The sequence below is a fragment of the Mirounga angustirostris genome, unplaced genomic scaffold (genome assembly GCF_029215605.1).
Source record: "Mirounga angustirostris isolate CCGP_5_RB_7025 unplaced genomic scaffold, mMirAng1.0.hap1 SCAF_14, whole genome shotgun sequence".
Taxonomy (NCBI): domain Eukaryota; kingdom Metazoa; phylum Chordata; class Mammalia; order Carnivora; family Phocidae; genus Mirounga; species Mirounga angustirostris.
In genome coordinates, this window is record NW_026991722.1 from 46528434 (window position 1) to 46548663 (window position 20230).

General features: G+C 38.4%; 1 protein-coding gene across 8 annotated transcripts in view; it reads left to right on the top strand.

Annotated features, from left to right (window-relative positions):
- The window catches only part of OSBPL1A (oxysterol binding protein like 1A), a 223953-nt gene that overhangs the window by 151654 nt on the left and 52069 nt on the right, over positions 1-20230 (top strand). For all 8 annotated transcript variants that reach the window (XM_045886910.3, XM_045886911.3, XM_064577797.1 and 5 more), the window contains one exon: positions 1352-1508. In XM_045886910.3, coding sequence (XP_045742866.2) covers positions 1352-1508 — 157 coding nt within the window. The remainder of the gene's footprint in view (positions 1-1351; positions 1509-20230) is intronic.

Consider the following 20230-nt stretch of genomic DNA (forward strand, 5'->3'; position numbering starts at 1 on the left):
CACTTTATTATAAAATAGGCTTTGTGTCAGCTAATTTTGCCCTATGGTCGGCTAATGTAAATGACTGAGCACATTTAAGGTAGGCTAGGCTAGGCTGTGATGTTGGGTAGGTTGGGTGTTCGAAATGCATTTTTGACTTAATATTTTAAACTGACGATGAGTTAATTGGGACGTAACCCCATTGTAAGTCAAGGAAGATCTGTAATCAACCTCATGTGATAAAAATAAGGTTCCTTGATGTTGGCTAAGTTATAGAATGCTGCAGAGGGAAAAGAAGGTACTAAAAAAATTGGATTTCCTGACCAGGTTAGCTATAATATAAGCAGATGGTCAATAAATTTCGTTTAAGGAAGTTTGCTTGAATGTGTGTAAGAGTGCTTGCCTAGAGCTGAGGACAGTTGTATAGTCCTTTGCTTAAGAAAGGGAGTTAGAAGTTACCTTGAATTTATATTTTAATAGAAATGTGGGTACAATTTAGAGTTTTTGGGAGATTGCTGCATTGAGCTGAAATATATAGAGCATTAAATGAGTCAGAAGGACCTCGGTTCAAATCCTGGTTCACCTAACTCACAAACAATGAGACCATCCGCACAGTGGTTAACCCCATAGTCCTGCCTTGCTGTCACCAAGGCACCCTGGAAGTGCTAAAAGGAGACGAAAATGTGATCATGCCTGAAAACTATAATGTGTTGTATAAAAATAAGTTGTCTTAGTATTCCCAAACAGGCAGATGGCTCTACCCAGAATACATAGCCAATTAGGAATGTGGTATTTCTATCCTAAAAATGCCTGCCTGATAATTGGATTTTATATGGACACTTTGAGCTTTAGCTCTTGAGGATTTAAATAATGTCATATCAGAAGAAGTATTTTTTGAAGTATTTTTAAATTACCTTCGCTTTTGTGTGTCTATAGTATCAGATGTAATTTAAACTTCCCACAAGTACAGCCACTATAGCTTTTTCCTTATATGTGAATTTTAGAAAATGAATGCTTTGTTGGTAAGTTATGCTTAAGATGCTTTGAAGGGAATGTAAAAATAGAAATTTGGGGGTGGGGACTACTGAATATGATTTCTTAAAGAATTGGGTAGTCTTTGGAAATCTCTTGTAATGTGTAAAATTGTTTAACTGTAAGTTTATATAAGCCTATATCTGTTTCATAAATCCACTTTAGCCTTATTGGGTGCAGGTTCTCTGAAATCCCTGAGGAGGTGGTTAGCGGATGGATTGTTGAAGGACAAAGTAGGCTGCTTAAGTTTCAAAGCCTAATGCGTTAAGGGAGCTATCCATTGTTACTGCAGCCTCGCACCCAAGTTCAGTTCATTGACTATGAACTTGCTCTGCCACAGAGTCCGAGTCCGAGCGTTCCCTGAGTCGACTGGAAGCTGTGACTGCGTGCTCCTTGGAAGAGGAAGGAGAGCCCTTGAGCAGTAGAAAACACAGAATGTCAGAAGGAAAAGACTGTGGTGGTGGAGATGCTCTCTCCAACGGCATCAAAAAACACAGGTAGGATGGCCTTGAAACGGTAACCATTGCTGACTTTTTCTTATAAAATACTTCTGGTTCATGAAGAAAAGCATGCCTTCTCTTTGTTTTCCCCCCCACCCCGCTCTGTGTTTATATTGCTGTTACCACCTCAGAGAAAGGATTTAGCTTAAGTACCTTGTGCATTTAAGAGAAGAACATCATCTGTACTTATAGGAGCAAAGCATACAACTTGGTGTTAGCAACCATGGTTTCGGGGAACATAAATCCTTTAGTTGACAATTTAGCTAGGCTCTTCAGCACTGGCTTTTGCAATTGATGCTGGGCTCCTCTTTTCATCATACATCTTTTATGACTCTGCCTCCCCGTGCTATTTTAGTTTCTGGTCATTTGATCTTCTTGTTGGTTTTATTAAGAGTGGATGGTAATATTGCCTGCCTGTTGATACAATTTAGTTACATTTAAACAAAGACTTTTATTAAGCTCCAGGCTTTGTTGAACAGATCCATTTTACACTGTCTAATAACATCAGTATCTTTTTATTCCCTTGATGATTTCATCCTAGAGATTGTCCCAAATTCCCGAGACCCAGCAGACATCGAGCTCCTGGTCTCTGCCCGAGTGTGCACGCACAGTGTGGCACGAGCGCCTGCTGCTACTTGTAAAATAGTTGATCAAATTACAGGTTAAGGATAGATGCTGGTGTGATTGTAAAAAGCACTTTGTGGGTAAGGACTTATTAATGGTTAATTTCTACAAGATAGTTTTTGTTTGTTTAATACTTGTAGGTTGTGTAACTCCCACTCCATTTCTGCACCACGATTCTGGTCCTAGTTGGTCTCAATTATTGTTCTTCCAGGAAAAAATGTACATATCACTTCTGATTTATGTGTATTTGCCCCTTGCTAACAAAATGGTCTTAGTGTAGGCTTATTTTGAAAACATCAGTGAGTTGCAGGTAACGAACTACTTAAAACCAGAGGGTGTCCTCTAAAAGCACTTACCGACCGAGTATACTATGTGCAGATAATGTGGCAAGCAGTGAGTGTCTTTCCCGATTGCCTCCCGCAGTTTCTGTCAGCTCCTTTGGGAGCCCAGGGCTAATAAGTTCTTTGTAGGACATGAAATCCCTAACAGGAAACCTGGCAGGCCTACCGCTCATAAGTCCTGATGGTCTGGTGAGAACACAGGTAAAATCTTTTGATGTGAGAAACCTACAAATAGCTTAAATAATTGTTAAAATAGCAGAAAGAGCCACTGTGCTCAGACACTCTCCTAGCCTAGGGCAGGAGAGGCATTTCTCTACTGCTCTTCAGGGCCCGGGAGCCCTGGTGTGTGTGCTTTCATCATAACCGTAGTTACTGTGCACTTGACAGAAGTGTATTCTACTATATTTGTATATTCTGTGTTGCGTCTTAATTAGTCAAACCCAGAATGGTAAGATGAGAAAGTTAAGGTGGAATTGCTTAAAAGTGAAATCAGGGCAGGTCACTAAGAAAAACTACAAAGGAATGCAGGTCTAGGTAGTGACCTCACCAGAAAAGTTAAACTGATACGTGAGCTGCAACTTATTAAGCTTGTAAATGTGATAAAATACTCTTTAGTTATTTAAAAGAAGGCAGTTTAGGAAATTGTCAGCAGTTAGGTATATGGGGAAAACATAACAGTTTCCTATTTTAAAAAGTAATTGTTATGGTTTGGTTTTTTTTAAAAGCCCATCTTTTGCATGAAGTTCTTTCTAATCAAATAAACAGAGCATATGTCATAAATAATTTAAAAGTTTCATTTTAGAATAGGAAAGTAAGTGGAGTATTCAATGTTATCAAATCCCTCTTGCCTGTGCCCTCAATCGTATTATAAGTAATCTGCATTTATAATGGGCACTTATTGTGATAATATGAAGAGTAATTTGAATCAGTAGTAATTTTGGTGATGTTTTTAGAAAAGCAGATATAGAGGCGCCGGGGTGGCTCAGTCAGTTAAGCATCTGACTCTTGATTTGGGCTCAGGTCGTGATCTCAGGGTGGTGAGATCAAGCCCCGAGTTGAGCTCCGTGTTCAGCGCTGAGTCTGCTTGTCCCTCTCCCTCTTCCACTCCCCTGCTTGTGCTCATTTGTCTCTAATTTGTGAGAGGGAGGGAGACAGCAAGCAGGGGGTTGGGGGGGGGGGGCTTTGAGTTGCTTTGTGGAAAATTAGCCTACACCATGCTATAGTCAGGTTTATATTTACAGGGCTTCTTATCATCTTGGCTGTGTTCCATAGGATCAGTTCTCTCCTCTTGGACTAATTTATGACATGTATTCAGAGCTCTAATCTTTTAGCTTGTTAGCAGTTTGACCCAAGTTGTTATGTTTGATAAAAATGCGGATATTTATTTCATTGTGTCTCTGGATTTGGTATAAAAGATACTAATGTAGAGTAGATTAGAGTGTGAAACATTGGATCCATGTTATGATTCTGTAACTGTTATTTACTGTATTAATAGCACTAATAAATAAAAGAAAAACATACCATCATCCTGATAGATAAAAAGCAGGGGCGCCTGGGTGGCTCACTTGGTTGAGGGTTGGACTCCTGATTTCGGCTCAAGTCATGATCTCATAGGTCATGAGACAGAGCCCCATGTTGGGCTCTCTGTTCACCATGGAGTCTGTGTCAGATTATCTCTCCCTCTGTCCCTCCCCCTGCTCGTTCTCTCTCTCTAAAAAGAAATAAAAAAACGTCATTCATGATTAATAAATAACTTAGCAAACCACAAATAGAAGAGAACCTCTCTGATCTAGTTAAAAGTTACAAGAAACAAATTACTTAATGAGATATTAAGCACAGTAATTATAGTATCAGGAGTAAGACAAGGATGTCTCCTGTCATCTTTGCTATTCAGCATTATTCGGAGGCCATAGTCAGAGATCTAACATACCCAGGAGATTTAGAAATAAACAGAACCATGAGTATCTACAGACCAATTGGTAGAGGTGGTAAGGAAGTTTGGCAAGGTTGCTTTTATACAAAATCAGCTTCTTCCATTTCTGTGTACCATCAACAGACAAATTGCAGCTAAAACTGGGAGGGTGCATATTGAGAGTATCTATTAAAAAGTCTCATACCTAGGAATAAATCTTAGCAAAAAATGTTATATTAAAACTGACTGGGGCACCTGGGTGGCTCGGTCGTTAGGCGTCTGCCTTCGGCTCAGGTCATGATCCCGGGTTCCTGGGATCGAGCCCACCGCTGGGCTCCCTGCTCAGCGGGAAGCCTGCTTCTCCCTCTCCCACTCCCCCTGCTTGTGTTCCCTCTCTCGCTGTGTCCCTCTCTGTCAAGTAAATAAAATTAAAAAAACAAAAACCTGAAAGACCTAAAACTTATTGAGAAGGCAAATACATTGTCATAAAGATGTTTTTGCCAAATTGATCTGCAGATTCGATGTAAGTTTAATTAAAATCTCAATGCCCTTTTCCTTGGAAGTTGAAACATGGATTCTGAAATATATATTTGAGCACATAGGGCTTTGAAGAGCCAAAATAACTGCTCAAGAACCAGGTTGGGGGAAAGGAAGGCATTTGTTCTACCACATGTCAAGACTGATGGTAAATCTTTAGTGCAGGATTGTCCTGGAGGCAGACTGACCTGTAGAACGGAAGTAAAAGGTCCCAAGACCCACCCATCTAGGAAACCTGGTGTACAAGTAGTGCTAGATTGGCAGGTCAGCGAGGGGAAGGATGGGTTGTTAGGTACATGGTACTGAGATGGTCATTTAATGGGCACCCTCCAAAAAACCCAAAAAGGAGACAGATCCTTATTTCATACACATGAATGTTAATAAATTCTACATGAACCAAACACTTAAATGTGAAAGAGTAAAACTTAAAAACTTTTGGAGGGAAATATAAAGTATCCACAGTTTTGAAATAGGGAAAAATTTCGTACAACAGAAATGTGATAGGGACTAAATTTATATCCAATTCAGTTAATGGATTTATATTGATCTATTTACTTGAATAAAGCCTTCTATTCTTTAGTAAATGTGGCTACGAATCACAAAGGTTTATTTTGCTGAAATGGCAGATTAGGACTCCAGATGATCACTTCGTTTACCCTTTATTTATCCTTCGTGACTGCTTTTAGAATTGAATTATTAGGTCGCCAGATAACAGCTGTCTTCTATTTAGAAGAAGTCATACAAAGAATATACTGTCAAGTTGAAGTGAAACCCTTAAAGAGATTGAGAACAAGCTAAGACAATAACTTCCAAGACTGAGAAAATGTTGTTAGTGATAAAAAAAATTATTCAACTTTGAATACATCTAATCACTAGAATAAAACTAGAAATCTCCTGCAGATACAGGACAGATTATCTGCTTTTAGACTTGATTAGGTCAGGGCACAGCGTTAGTAACAAGTCACCCCCCCACCCCCAGATGTCCTCTGGTGCCCTGCACAGAAGAAAAAAATCTGTCAGGAAATGTTTGGGGTAGCTCCCTATTGTCATGTAGTGATCAGGGTCACGTTAGCAGGAGTCCAGATACATCTCTGATTTTCTTTTTTTTTTTTTTTTAAAGATTTTATTTATTTATTTAACAGAGAGAGACATAGTGAGAGCAGGAACACAAGCAGGGGGAGTGGGAGAGGGAGAAGCAGGCTTCCCGCTCTGCAGAGCGGGAAGCCCGATGTGGGACTCGATCCCAGGACCCTGGGATCATGACCTGAGCCGAAGGCAGACGCTTAACGACTGAGCCACCCAGGCGCCCACATCTCTGATTTTCAAAAGACCCAAGAGTCGTGGAAGAAAAAGCAAGAGCCTGCCCAAGATTACCCAGATTTGTGGTAGGGCCTGTCGGCTGGAGGGACCAGTGGTTCCAAGGACACGGTGAATCTACACTCTCAGCCTTCTCTTTGTCCCAGAGTACTTATTTACTCTGGAAAGTAGAGAGCTATAATTTTTTTTTAATTAAAAAATTTACAATGTAGTATCACTAAAACACACAGAGCTACTATGGGGCCTGCCTTTTTAACAAGCTGGACACAAGCCTGTCTCAGCAGCCTGAGAGAGCAGAGTGCTAGAGATGGAGAAGAGCGAGAAACTCCAGGAGAAGCAATAGAGAAGGAGGATGCTTGACCTTCAAAGAGAAGTCGAATTTGGGCCAGGGTACTGCTGAGTGCTTGGTAGGGGGACCTGGCCGTCCTGGAGCTGCAGCTGGCTACTGGGGGAGTGGGGCAGTGGAGAGCAGACCCCTGGGACAGATCGGCAGGTTGGATGCCCCACAGGCCACTCCGACTACATGGGACACCCACCTCTCTAACAAAAACACCTTCAGGGATTCCTGGACCAGTAAGAACTTGGCAAGTGGGGGCTAGGCACCCAACAAAAAGGGTTCAAATGCAGAAAGCTTATCTAGAACTAACAAGCTGTTAGGCCAGGGAGTCACTTGGAGTATATTAGAAAGGAAAAGGCAAAGACCAGTGGGGGTCTAGATTCATGATAATTACCTCCCCAAAACTTATTGCCAGAAATTACTCTAGGAAAGCTGAGACATCTTTTCACAGAATTCACCTCTTTCAGCCCTAGTTTAAAAAGCAGATAGAGGAGTTGCTCTTTTAAAAGCAGGTGCTGAGGCTCACAGGACCACCTCCTTGCCCCGACCCCTCTTTTCAGAATATGCTGGTTCTCTACCATCCTCCAGAGGTGATATGTGAAAGTGTGGATTGGGTTGCATAAATCTCTTGTGGCTATTTTTCCCATCTTTGGTCAGAGGGAGCCCAGTTATAATTTTTTTTTTTTTTAAAGATTTTATTTATTTATTTGAGACAGAGAGAATGAGAGACAGAGCATGAGAGGGAGGAGGGTCAGAGGGAGAAGCAGACTCCCCGCTGAGCAGGGAGCCCGATGCGGGACTCGATCCTGGGACTCCAGGATCATGACCTGAGCCGAAGGCAGTCGCTTAACCAACTGAGCCACCCAGGCGCCCATAATTTATTTTTTTTTTTTAGGTATAATTTTAATACAATAAGTCAGTTGTCTCTGAGCACTGCTTTGCTTTCTGATACAAAGAGATGTTTCAGGCTTATCTAGCTTCCTGCCCCATATCTAGAGTTGGCTTTTTCTCTAAGGAGCCACATTTCATTTTAGTGGGAAATAATATTTAGCTATAACAATTCCTGTAGTAAGAATGTTCTGTACTACTGGGTTGGCCAGTAGTTCTCAGTCCTTTTCATTGGAGAGGGGTGAGCCCCTGCCCCTTGTAAGGAAAAGTGCTTCATGAATTCATACCAATATATTTACAGTTAAAATTTTAGATTCTAGGGTTTTCCTTCTAATTCCTTTGATTTTATTTGCAATATATGGTTCCCAATGACATTTATATAATGTATAATTACCTATTTGCTTTAGTATGTGAGTTTCTTTCTCACACACACACACACACACACACTCATGTAGAAATACTGTTACTAACAATGTGGTTGCTGAAAAGAATTTCAGATTTCTTTATAGTTCCTTTTAATATATTCCTTCTGGGATGTACAGTCAGTGTTGTGTTTGAAGGTCACTTTCTGTGTGGTTAAACTACTAACTTGTTACACAGATAGGTTCATTTGTTTCATACGCTTTCAGGTTTTAGAGATTCCCTTTTGACTTAGGTTTTTTAGAGTTAAGTGAAATACTTATATGATTTCGTAGTCAAAATACAAAAAAAGGTATGTTTAGAAAAATCTAGTTTCCGTCCTCCCCCTAAATGTAATCATTACAGTCTCCTAATTAGTTTTTAATATAAGCAGTGTTAAGATATGTTCATATTCGGGGCGCCTGGGTGGCTCAGTGGGTTAAGCGACTGCCTTCGGCTCAGGTCATGATCCTGGAGTCCCGGGATCGAGCCCTGCATCAGGCTGCCTGCTCGCTCGGTGGGGAGTCTGCTTCTCCCTCTGACCCTCCTCCCTCTCATGCTTTCTCTCTCTCATTCTCTCTCTCAAATAAATAAACAAAATCTTAAAAAAAAAAATATGTTCATATTCATTTTTTTAATTATAAAAGATACTGTACAACTTTTTTCACTCAACAGATGCTAATTTCAGTTCTTTTGGTCTCACAATCCTTGATATTAATCAGTTGGGTTATTTTTCTACAATACTTAAAAATTGCATATGTGTATGTGCCTACACATGCATATTTCGAGTAGAGATGATTCTCTTTAAAATTTTTAATTGGTGATACATGCATGTGCTTCAAAGTTCAGAAATGTAATCAGGCATATTTCATAAATTTTAACTCTCACTTTTTAAGCTAGCCATGCCCCTTCCTTTCCCCAAATGAAATCATTATTGCATTTAATATTTTTTCTTCATACATACAGTTCTTGACCCTGCTTTTAAAAATATATATATATATAGTTATGCAACAAATGTATTTTGTTGAATAATTGCCCCTATTCTATTCAAGATGCTGAGGTTACAAAAATGAACAAAGTCCTCGTTCCTATAGAGTGTCCATTTCTGAACGGACGGAGGTTTAGCATCTTTTTGTGTATTTAAGGTCTATTTGTACTTCTTTTTCTGTGAATTGCTCATATCCTTTGCCCATTTTTCTATAGGAATGTTAAACTCACCAATTTTCAGTGCTCTATAGTATCATTGGAGAAACTAGCTTTTAAATGTAACATGGGCTGAAAATATTTTTTTCCAGGTTTGCCAACAGGAAAGATAGTTCTTAGAATTTTTAATTCCTAACACATAGTGGAAAGTACATTTACTAAAACGCTTTAATGAAGTGATTTTTGTCTAATTAAATGTCAGGTACTGGTAAAGTAGAAAACTGATAAACCCTTGGCAAAAACAGGTAAAGGGAGTTGTTTTCTTCCTTTCTTTTAACTTAAAAGGTCTTTGGATGAATTTTAGAAGTTTAAATTGTCCTTTAAACTGAAATTTGGGAAAGAGGTAGCTGAAATGAAAGTGTTGATCTTGGAATAACATAGTTACCTTTAATAAATGTGAAATAAGGAAAATTGTTCCCACATTTAACTCTTCTGTGGTTGATTTCAATCATTTTATAACGATACAGTTAAATTGAAATATGGCTTTTCTTTCTGTTGCTAGAAGAAAGGCTGCCTGGCCTCCACAAAGCTGGTTGTAAACTTACATTGTCAGAAGTGTAAACAAGAGGTGACTGGAGGCTTAAAGCTCTGTTATTCATTCCTTGGTCCCTGGAGATTACTTTCCCCATACAGAGGAGTCATTACTTCTCCTTTTGATCCCTAGACTTTTTGAATCTCCTAGGTAAATATCCAATTTCTATTTCAAGTTTGCTTTATAGACACTTAAAACCCTCAGAATATCAAAGGGAAGAAGTTAAATATTTAATAAAATGGGCATTCTTGCATAGCATCTTGCTCTATTTGAACATACACCCTCCAGAAGAACACAGGGTTTGGAGTGCCTAGGAGGTATCTTTCAGGGTAACTTAGTCTTTTAATTAATGCCCTGCCTTTTTCTACTTACTCTGTCCATTTCTTAATTCCAGTAATACGTATATTGGGCATCTTGACTTCTGATGGCATGTGGGATTTGGTCTTTACAAATACATTGAAAAGTATCACTGAAGTATTGTTGGAGCTGTGCTCATCTAAATTTTGCCTAAAGGAGAAAACTGCCTCTCGGGACAGAGTTTTTCAGTATTGTTTGTGCTTTGCTTGTTAGCTCAGGAGGAATATTCCTTTTTCAAAAAAACACCGTATATAATAAGGATTTCCAAGGTAAATAAAATTGAGAAGTGATTGTTTTTAAAAACAAAGAGTTCCGGGGCACCTGGGTGGCTCAGTGGTTAAGCTCTGCCTTCAGCTCAGGTCATGATCCCAGGGTCCTGGGATCGAGCCCCGCATCAGGCTCCCTGCTCGGCGGAGAGCCTGCTTCTCCCTCTACCACCCCCCCTGCTTGTGTTCCCTCTCTCGCTCTCTCTGTCAAATAAATAAATAAAATCTAAAAAATAAAATAAAATAAAAACAGAGTTCCTTTAACAATTTATTGCCTTGCACCTTTAAATCTTCAGAAAAATTTGGTTTTTATACAGATCTTTCTGGGACACGTGGGTGGCTTAATCTGTTAAGTGTCTGCCTTTGGCTCAGGTCATGATCCCAGGGTTCTGGGATTGAGTCCTGCATTGGGCTCCTTGCTTAGTGGGGAACCTGCTTCTCCCTCTGCCGCTCCCCCTGCTTGTGTGCGCGCGCTCTCTCTCTCTCTCTCTCTCTCTGTCAAATAAATAAAATCTTAAAAAAAAAAAACTCTTTCAAAACCTGTTGACTGCATAAAATGTAATATATCCTAATCGTGCAATATAATCTGCTATTGAGTCATGTTGCTATAACACCATGTTGAGGCAGGATTTGAAACCTTAGGATGAAATTCCATGTTGCCATTGTAAGTATTCTCAAAGCCAATTCCTTGTGAATGCAGCAGTGACTCCCGTTAATTACACATCCTGGTTCTTAGCCGGGAAGCATTGTGCCACTGCATCTGACAAATGTGGAAAATGTAAATAACTGTAACCAGGAATGCATACTGTTATGATGGAATAAGATAATGTGATATGTGGTACAGTAGGGTACCCCCAGCTTTTAGGAAGAGTTGGGAGAGAGAGAGCATAACGTCATACCAGTGCTGAAGTAAAATAGTGTCCTTGCCGGACTGTAAGAGAGCACATTTGAGGCAGTTAACCGTTCTCCGCAAAACAGACTTCTGTGGGTGAACCGTAGTAGACCGTTAATGACCATAGATTCTTCACAGTGTTGTTTTGCTTTTGTGCTTTGGCATTGTCAGTCTCTTAACACCTTAAGTATATTGCCACAAATTCTAATAGGTGGAAGTGTAACATGATCATAAGGTGATTGAGAACCATCTGCTTAATGTGCTTTCTCTTCCCTTCTGGGGTTCGTTCTGGCTCTGTGACTTAGTACAGCTATCTGGCTTTAGTAAGCATTTAATCTGTCCGCACGCAGCTGCTTCATCTCTAAAATGGGCCATGCCCTACAAAAGTACAGTCCGGGAGCAAGATGGCTAGAACCTATGTCTGTCGGTTTCTGACGCTGCTGTCTTCCAAATGTATTCAAACCCAGAGCTGTTTGCAGTATTGTGCATAATATTAATGGCTGCTGTTTACATTTGTATTATAAATTGACGTATATAATGTACTTTTACAAACTCCATAGCTTCTGATTCTCAAAATATCTTTCAGTTATAGGAAGGGCAGGTATTATTATATCCTCAACTTTTATAAATGAACAAGTTGAGTCACAAGAAGTTTAATTAACTTGCCCTAAATCACTTAGCCAATAAATGATAGGGCCTGCATTGAAACCAGGTTTTCTGATTTCAGCGCCTTTGTGCTTTTCTTAAAATTTAGAATCTTCATAGATATTTAGAATAACAAAGATTTATATACCTAGACAAAAGCTTCTGAAATTTAAGCTAATTTGTCCCAGCCTTTAATTCAGTTCTGTTTCTTTTATGTGATAATTTACTATGAATTAACAACATAGTTCCAAAGCCTTTATTAAGCATGCATCTGCTGTTGGCTCAATACTGGGCAGAATTACAAATTAAAGTGGACATGCAACTAGTCTCTGGGCCTTTATAAGCTTCCACTTGTATTAACATGAGCATACAAAAGAACACATGAATATACTGCAAGTTCCGCCAATTTTAAACAGACCTGGTATCTGTTCTTAAACAGCCCTAGGGGGGAAAAATAATTTTATTTTCCTATAATCTCCATTATCCACCAACTTCCTACCAAAGTAGACAACTCCAAAGGATGCAGGAATAATTACAGGTGTAATGTTTTTATGGAAATTACTTGTTTTTTCCTTAGTAATTATGCATTCTCTTGTTAGTGAAAACCAAGCTTTGGGGCTATTTTCCTTCAGTATATGATTGACATAATCTGTTGGAACAAGAAAATCTCAGAAGGCCAGGTACACTACTTGGATCTGGTTGTGTGTTTTAGGACACTGTGTAGTCTTTCTTAGCAGAAGAAACCTTCTTAGGAAGGAGGAAGAATGCTGTCCTTTGCAGTATAGGTATTTCACTGTGCCCAAAGCAATCAGAAAGGAAACCGAAGAGAAACTAACATACATGTTGGATCTCACCATGGAGGTATTATGTGTCACAGAGTAGGAAGGAACTAGAAATTCAACTCTCCCTAGAAATTCTACCCATCTTGATGGTAAGCAGTCAGAAGCATCTCAGATCATTTAAAAAAGAAGTTAAATCAGGCTGTTGAACTGGCTAAAGCAGATCACAAACAAAGTTAATATTCATTCTGAAAGAGTAGGTGTGGCTTAAAGGGAAATAAGCCTAAAAGGTCCAGAGCCAAGAAAAGAGGCAGAGTGGTATTAGCACCTCTATCATTCAGTCCATCTCTGCTTCTCTTTGTGTCTTCTCTTGTTAACTATTTTTTGCATAGTCCCCAAACTCTTGTTTCAGGGATCCAAAGCCCTTGTCCTCAATGTTTGGGTAACATACAGCCCAATTAAACACAGTCTTGCTCCAGAGTTGCATTCAAGGATCAAAGGTGGCCATCAAGCACTCAGATCTGCTCTAGGGTCTCACCGTACCTTGTACTGCCTATCCATCTGGAGCATATTCAGGTTCCAAGACAGGACATTTCTTAGAATAGAGTCTAAGAAAAAAAAAAAAAAAATTTTTTTTTTTTTTTTTTTAATAAAATTCTGATACAGTCAGGAAAGTCTTCTTTTCCCTCCCCTGCCAACAAAATTGCTAGCAATAAAACAGCTTTCGATCCTTTCTGGAATGTGGGGAGGTATTAGTAGAAGATTCTGCTCACCATCTTTTTTTCTTTTTTTTAAATTTTATTTATTCATTTGACAGAGACAGCGAGAGAGGGAACACAAGCAGGGGGAGTGGGAGAAGGAGAAACAGGCTTCCCGAGGAACAGGGAGCCTGATGCGGGGCTTGATCCCAGGATCCTGGGATCATGACCTGAGCTGAAGGCAGACGCTTAACGACTGAGCCACCCGGGCACCCCTCTGCTCACCATCTTGATGCCTTTCTGCTCCTTAGCTGTTCACACTGTGAGGCTTAGGTAAGTAAGCCTTTGTGTGAGACAGGGAGGAAGATCACTGGCTCCGTTCTGTGCCATACACACCATGCATTTCATCAGTTTCCGTGTTATTAAAACCACTTCCTTTAGGTCAAAACGGCCTTACCACGATCTACTCACTTAGCTTCATTTCAGTTACTTCACATCTGTTCTGGCACCCATTGCATGAAATCTAGTTACTCTTAGAGATAGGGTGAGCTCCCTGTCCCTAGGTGAAGGTCTGTTTTTCTGTCCTACCTTCCTCTTAACTAATGCTGAGCACCGTGAAGTAGGCCTAAAGTGAGGGCTCCAGCTTGCCCAAAAGGACGTCTTCTTTCTAAACTGAAAGACTAGTTCATAGGTACAGTAGTTCCCCCTTTCTGCAAGGGGTTACCCACTACTGTATGTTCTTATCAGTCCGTTTTGGCTTGGAAATGTGATGGTTTTCTAGGCTCTTCTGTTAATCCAGTGAAGGTGATAAACTAACAGGAGTAGGAAGTACACTTACTATGTTACTGAATTCGTCAGTGAATCCTAAGTTTTACAAAGCCAGTATGAAAATAGTTTGAAATTCTGAATATGCAATTTTGACTTATTAAAATCAAAACAAGTAAAACCTTTTGTAAAACAAATATAACCACCTAACCTCTTTGCTATGCAGAGCCAGATTTATTAAGATTTATTAGTCATAGTCTAATTTTAGACTATGTCTAATTATTAGTCATTGTCTAATTTAAAAGATCAAAAATGAAAAATCTCAAGTTAGAAAAATGTACAGCAAAACCAAACAGTAATATTCAATAATTACATGAAATTATCCCAGTAAGCTTAAAATAAGAAACCACGTTGTTAGATTTTTTGAAAAGATGTGCAATACTTAGAAAGGCATATGACTAGTCTTAAAGCTCTCCTCTTAGACTTGTACCAACTTGCTTCCAAGACTCTAGGCTAATTTTAGTTGAAGATGTCTCAGAGCAGGTTACATAGCCAGCTGTCATCTAACCCCATCACCTTCCCATCTGACTTAGCCCTAAGTCATGGCGCTGGCTGGTAGTAGGCTTCAGAATGTCATTCTAGATATGCTGAGAGAACTTGCAGTTCCTGTGTTGTGTGGATTCAAACCTGGAAGTTGCTAGAAGGTACATTACAATACCAGTCATGCAAGAAAAGAGTTGTAAGTGATGTGGTCTATTTTTTAAGACCTGTCGAAGCTCACTTTTATTAAAATGAAGATAGGTAGATTTGGGGATTTAACTGCCCTGTGTAGGTAAATTTTAGGTATTTTAATTATGTTGATTTCAATATATTAGCTTATAAAATATTTCGCATATAAGATGCTTTCGAAGACCTTTTTTTCCCCCCAAAGATCTTAAATCTCCACATGTATTACAACTACAATTTTAATTGTTACGTGATTAAGGAATAACAGTATTTTTAAGACTGTGGAAATAAATCTTAACAACTTTGGAGGGCAAACCTTATTTTTCCTAATTGTATGATAGTATAATTTTCATAATGATAAGATCAAATTGAAGCATTTTAAGCTGAAATTCTTTGAGTTAAATGGCCAAAGAAACTAGTTGTTTTTTTTTTTTTTTTTTTTTAAGATTTATTTATTTATTTATTTGACAGAGAGAGAGAGCAAGAGAGGGAACACAAGCAAGGGGAGTGGGAGAGGGAGAAGCAGGCTTCCCGCCGAGCAGGGAGCCTGATGCGGGGCTCGATCCCAGGATCCTGGGATCATGACCTGAGCCGAAGGCAGACGCTTAACGACTGAGCCACCCAGGCACCCCTAGTTTTACTCCCAGATTTAAACATTAATATGAAAAACCATATCCATTTTTTAGGCAGTCAGGTAAACTATTATAGATGAATTATGGTTGGAGATTTTTAGCTTTACCTTATTAAAATAAGATTTAATATTGGTTTCAAATATCTTAAGGATTTCAAATCTCTTTAAAACTATTTAGTTGAAGTGCCAAGTTTTTTCTTTTCTTTTCTTTTTTTTTTTTTTTTAAGATTTTACTCATTTATTTGACAGAGAGAGAGACAGTGAGAGAGGGGGAGTGGGAGAGGGAGAAGCAGGCTTCCTGCCAAGCAGGGAGCCCGATACGGGACTCGATCCCAGGACCCTATGATCATGACCTGAGCCGAAGGCAGATGCTTAACGACTGAGCCACCCAGGCACTCAAGAAGTGCCAAATTTTGAAGTAGAATCCAGAAAATGACATTGTTCTTGTGTTTTTTTTGTTTTTTTAAGAGAGGGAGAGAGAGAGAAAGGCTGGGGAGAGGGGGCAGAAGGAGAGGGATAGAGAGAATCTTAAGCAGGCTCCACGCCCAGCACAGAGCCCGACTTGGGGCTTGATCTCATGACCCAGAGATCATGGCCTAAGCTGAAATCAAGAGTTGGATGCTTAACCCAGTGAGCCACCCAGCTGCCCCCAGAAAATGACATTTTGAAACAGAAGTATCTCAGCTATATACATTCTTAAATATTTTATTGATCTTGCCTCCCATTATCATCAAAACCAGTCATAGTAGTTGGAATTCAATGAATATTTGTGAAATGAATGTTTGTAGGGTTTTTTTTAATTTTCACTTGATAATGTTTTTTAAATTTTTTATTATTGAAGTATAGTTGACATACAATATTATATTAGTCTTAGGTGGACAACAGTGATTCAACATTTTTGTACATTACACAGTGCTCACCACGATAAGTGTAGTTACCATCACTGTACATTATTATAGTATTATTGACTGTATTCCTAACGCTTACTTCTCATCCCTGTGGATTATTTATTTTTTAACTGGAAGTGTGTACCTCTTAATCATCTTCCCCTTTTTTGCCCACGCTCCCACACTCCCTCTTCTCTGGCAACCACCAGTGTGTCTCTACATTTATGACTTTCTGTTTTGTTTATTCATTTGTTATAAGTGAAATCATATGGTATTTCTTTCTCTCACTTCTTTCACTTAGCATAATATGCTCTAGGCCCATCCACACTGTCACAAACAGTAGGCTCTCATTCTTTTTTATGACTGAGTAATATTCCATTGTATATAGACCACATCTTCTTCATCCACTCATCTATCAGTGGACACTTTCATTGCTTCCATATCTTGGCTATTGTAATAATGCTGCAATGAACATAAGGGTGCGTATATCTTTGAATTGGTGTTTTGGTTTCTTCAGAAAAATACTCAGAGGTGAAATGCTGGCTCACGTGGTAGTACTGTTTTTAATTTTTTGAGGAACCTCCATACTGTTCCCCGTAGTGGCTACAACCAACCGTGTGTGAGGGTTCCCTATTCTCCACATCCTTGCCAACACTTGTCATTTCTAGCCTTTTTGATAATAGGAATTCTGACATGTGTGAGGTGATACCTCATTGTGGTTTTGATTTGCATTTTTATGATGAGTGCTATTGATTTAGTATTTTTTCATGTGTCTGTTAACCATCTGTATGTCTTCTGCCCATTTTTGTATGGACTTTTTTTAGTATTGAGTTTTATAAATTCTTTATATATTTTGGATATTAACCCCTTACCAGATATATCATTTGCAAATATCTTCTTTCATATAGTAGGTTGCCTTTTCATTTTGTTGATGGTCTCCTTTGTTCTGCAAAAGCTTTTTATTTTGACATAATCCCAATAGTTTATTTTTGCTTTTATTGCCCTAGCCTGAGGAGACATATCCAAAAAAATATTGCTAACACTGATACCCAAGAGTTTACTACCTGTGTTTTCTTCTAGGAGTTTTATGGTTTCCAGTCTTACATTTAGGCCTTTAGCCCAGTTTGTCTTTGTATGTGGTGTAAGAAAGTGGTAGGTTTTATTCTTTTGTATGTAGTTGTTCAGTTTTCCTAACACCATTTATTGAGGAGCTGTCTTTTCTCCATCATATGTTCTTGCCTCCTTCATGGTAGATTAATTGACCATGTAGGCATGGTTTATTTCTGGGCTCTCCTGTTCCACTGATTTGGGTCTTTTTGTGCCAGTATGGTAGTGTTTTGATTACTGTAGCTTTTGTGGTATATTTTGAAATCAAGGAGCATGATATCTCTAGCTTTATTCTTCTTTCTCAATATTGTTCTGGCTATTTGGGGTCTTTTGTGGTTCCAAGCAAATTTTAGAATTATATGTTCTAGTTCTGGGAAGCATGTCATTGGTATTTTAATAGAGATTGCATTGAATCTGTAGATTGCTTTGGGTATTATAGACATTTTGACAGTATTAATTTTTTTCAGTCTATGAACATGGAGTATCTTTGCATTTACTTGTGTCATTGTCAATTTCGTTCATCAGTATCTTACAGTTTTCAGAGCACAAGTCTTTCACCAAATTGGTTAAATTTATTTCTAGGTATTTTTGTTCTTTTTGATGCAGTAATAAATAGAATTGTTTTCTTAATTTCTCTTTCTGCTACTTCACTATTAGTATAGAAATAGGGCAGATTTCTGTATATTTTATATCCTGCAACTTGACTAAATGTATCAATTCTAATAGTTTTTTGGTAGTGTCTTTAGGGTTTTCTCTATATAGTATCAGGTCATCTGCAGATAGAATTTTACTTATTCATTAACCAACTGGATGACTTTTTTTTTCTTGTCTGATTGCTGTGGCTAGGACTCACAGTACTATGTTGAATGAAAGTGGCAAGAGTAGGCATTTGTATTGTTTCTGATCGTAAAGCTTCTAGCTTTTCACCAGGGAATATGGTGTTAGCTGTGGGTTTGTCATATATGGCTTTTATCATGTTGAGGTACGATTCCTGTATACCATTTTGTTGAGGGTTTCTATCATAAGTGGATGTTGAATTTTGTCAAATGCCTTTTCTGCAGCAATTGAGATGAGCATATGATTTTTACCCTTCATTTTATGTGGTTTATCACATAGATTGATTTGTGGATATTGAAACATCCTGCATCCCTGCAATAAATCCCACTTGATCATAGTGTATAACCCTTTTAATGAATTGTTGAATTTGGCTTGCTAATACTTTGTTGAGGATTTTTGCATCTTTGTTTATCAGGGATATTGGCCTGTAATTTTTTTTTTAGTGTCTTTGGTTTTGGTATCAGGGTAATTCTGGCCTCATAGAACAATCTTGGAAATGTTCCTTCCTCTTCCATTTTTTTGGAATAGTTTGAGAAAGGTAGGTAGTAACTCTTCCTTAAATGTTTTGTAGAATTCACCTGTGAATTCATCTGGTCCTGGACTTTTGTTGGGAGTTTGATTACTAATTCAGTTTATTACTAGTAATCCGTTTGTTCAGATTTTCTGTTTTTGATTCAGTCTTGGAAGATTGTATGTTTCTAGGAATTTAATCATTTCTTCTAGAGTATTCAGTTTCTTGGCAGATAATTGTTCGTTATAATCTCTTAAAACCTTTTGTATTTCTGTGGTGTAGTTTTTCCTCTTTCATTTCTGATTTTATTTTGGGGGACACTTTTTTCCTTGATGAGTCTGGCTATCGGTTTATTAATTTTGTTTATCTTTTCAAAGAACCATCTCTTATTTTCATTGATCTTTTCTCTTTTCCTGGTTTCTGTTTCATTTATTTCCACTCTGATGTTTATTATTTTCTTGCTTATACTAACTTTGGGCTTTGTTCTTCCTATAGTTCCTGTAGGTGTAAGGTTAGATTATTTGAGATATTTCTTTTGAGGTAGGCCTGCATCACTATAAGCTTCCCTCTTAGAACTGCCTATGCTGTAGTCCTAGATTTGGGAATGTTGTGTTTCCATTTTTATTTGCCTCAAAGTAATTTTTGATTTTCTGTTTGATTTCTTTGTTGACCTTTGGTTGTTTAGTAGTGTGTTGTTTACCCTTCATGCATTTGTGTTTTTTCCAGTTTTTTCTTCTTGTCATTGATTTCTGGTTTCATACTGTTAAGTCATGGGGCACCTGGGTGGTGCAGTCGGTTAAGCAGTTGACTCTTGGTTTTGACTCAGGTCGTGATCTCAGGGTCATGAGATTGAGCCTGCGTCAGGCTCTGTGCTAAGTGCAGAGTCTGCTTAAGACTCTCTCTCCCTCTCCCTCTGTCTCCCCACCCCCTCTTTTTCTCTCTCAAATAAATAAATCTTAAAAAATAATCTTCATACTGTTATAGTCGCAAAAGATGCTTGGTATGGCTTGTCTTAAATCTGGTATTTTGTGGCCTAGCATGTGACAAATCTTAAAATGTTCCATGTGCACCTGAAAAGAATGTATATTCTTCTATTTGGGGATGGAATGTTCTGTACATATCTGTTAAGTCCATATGGTCTAATGTGTCATTAGGCCACTGTGTTCTCTTTGCATATCAAAAAAACCTTTTTTTTTTTTGTCTGGATGATCTATAATAATGCCACTCTTCTTACTCATTTTTATTTTGGAAAATGTGGTTATTCATAAAAATGTGAATTTAACATATTGGTCATACTGTTATTAAATGAATTAATAAGTAAAAAGTTAGTGTTTTGGTTTTTTTCCCCCTAATATAGTAAGTAGTGGTAGTTATAGCCCATAGTAAAAGATAACTAACTCTGGATCCTCAATTTTTAAGTGTTAAATCAGTCTTCAGAACAAAAAGTTTGAGAAATGCTGAGCTATACCAATAAATTACCATTGGAGGTTCTTTTTGTTTCTTTGTTGAAGTAAAATGTATATATAGT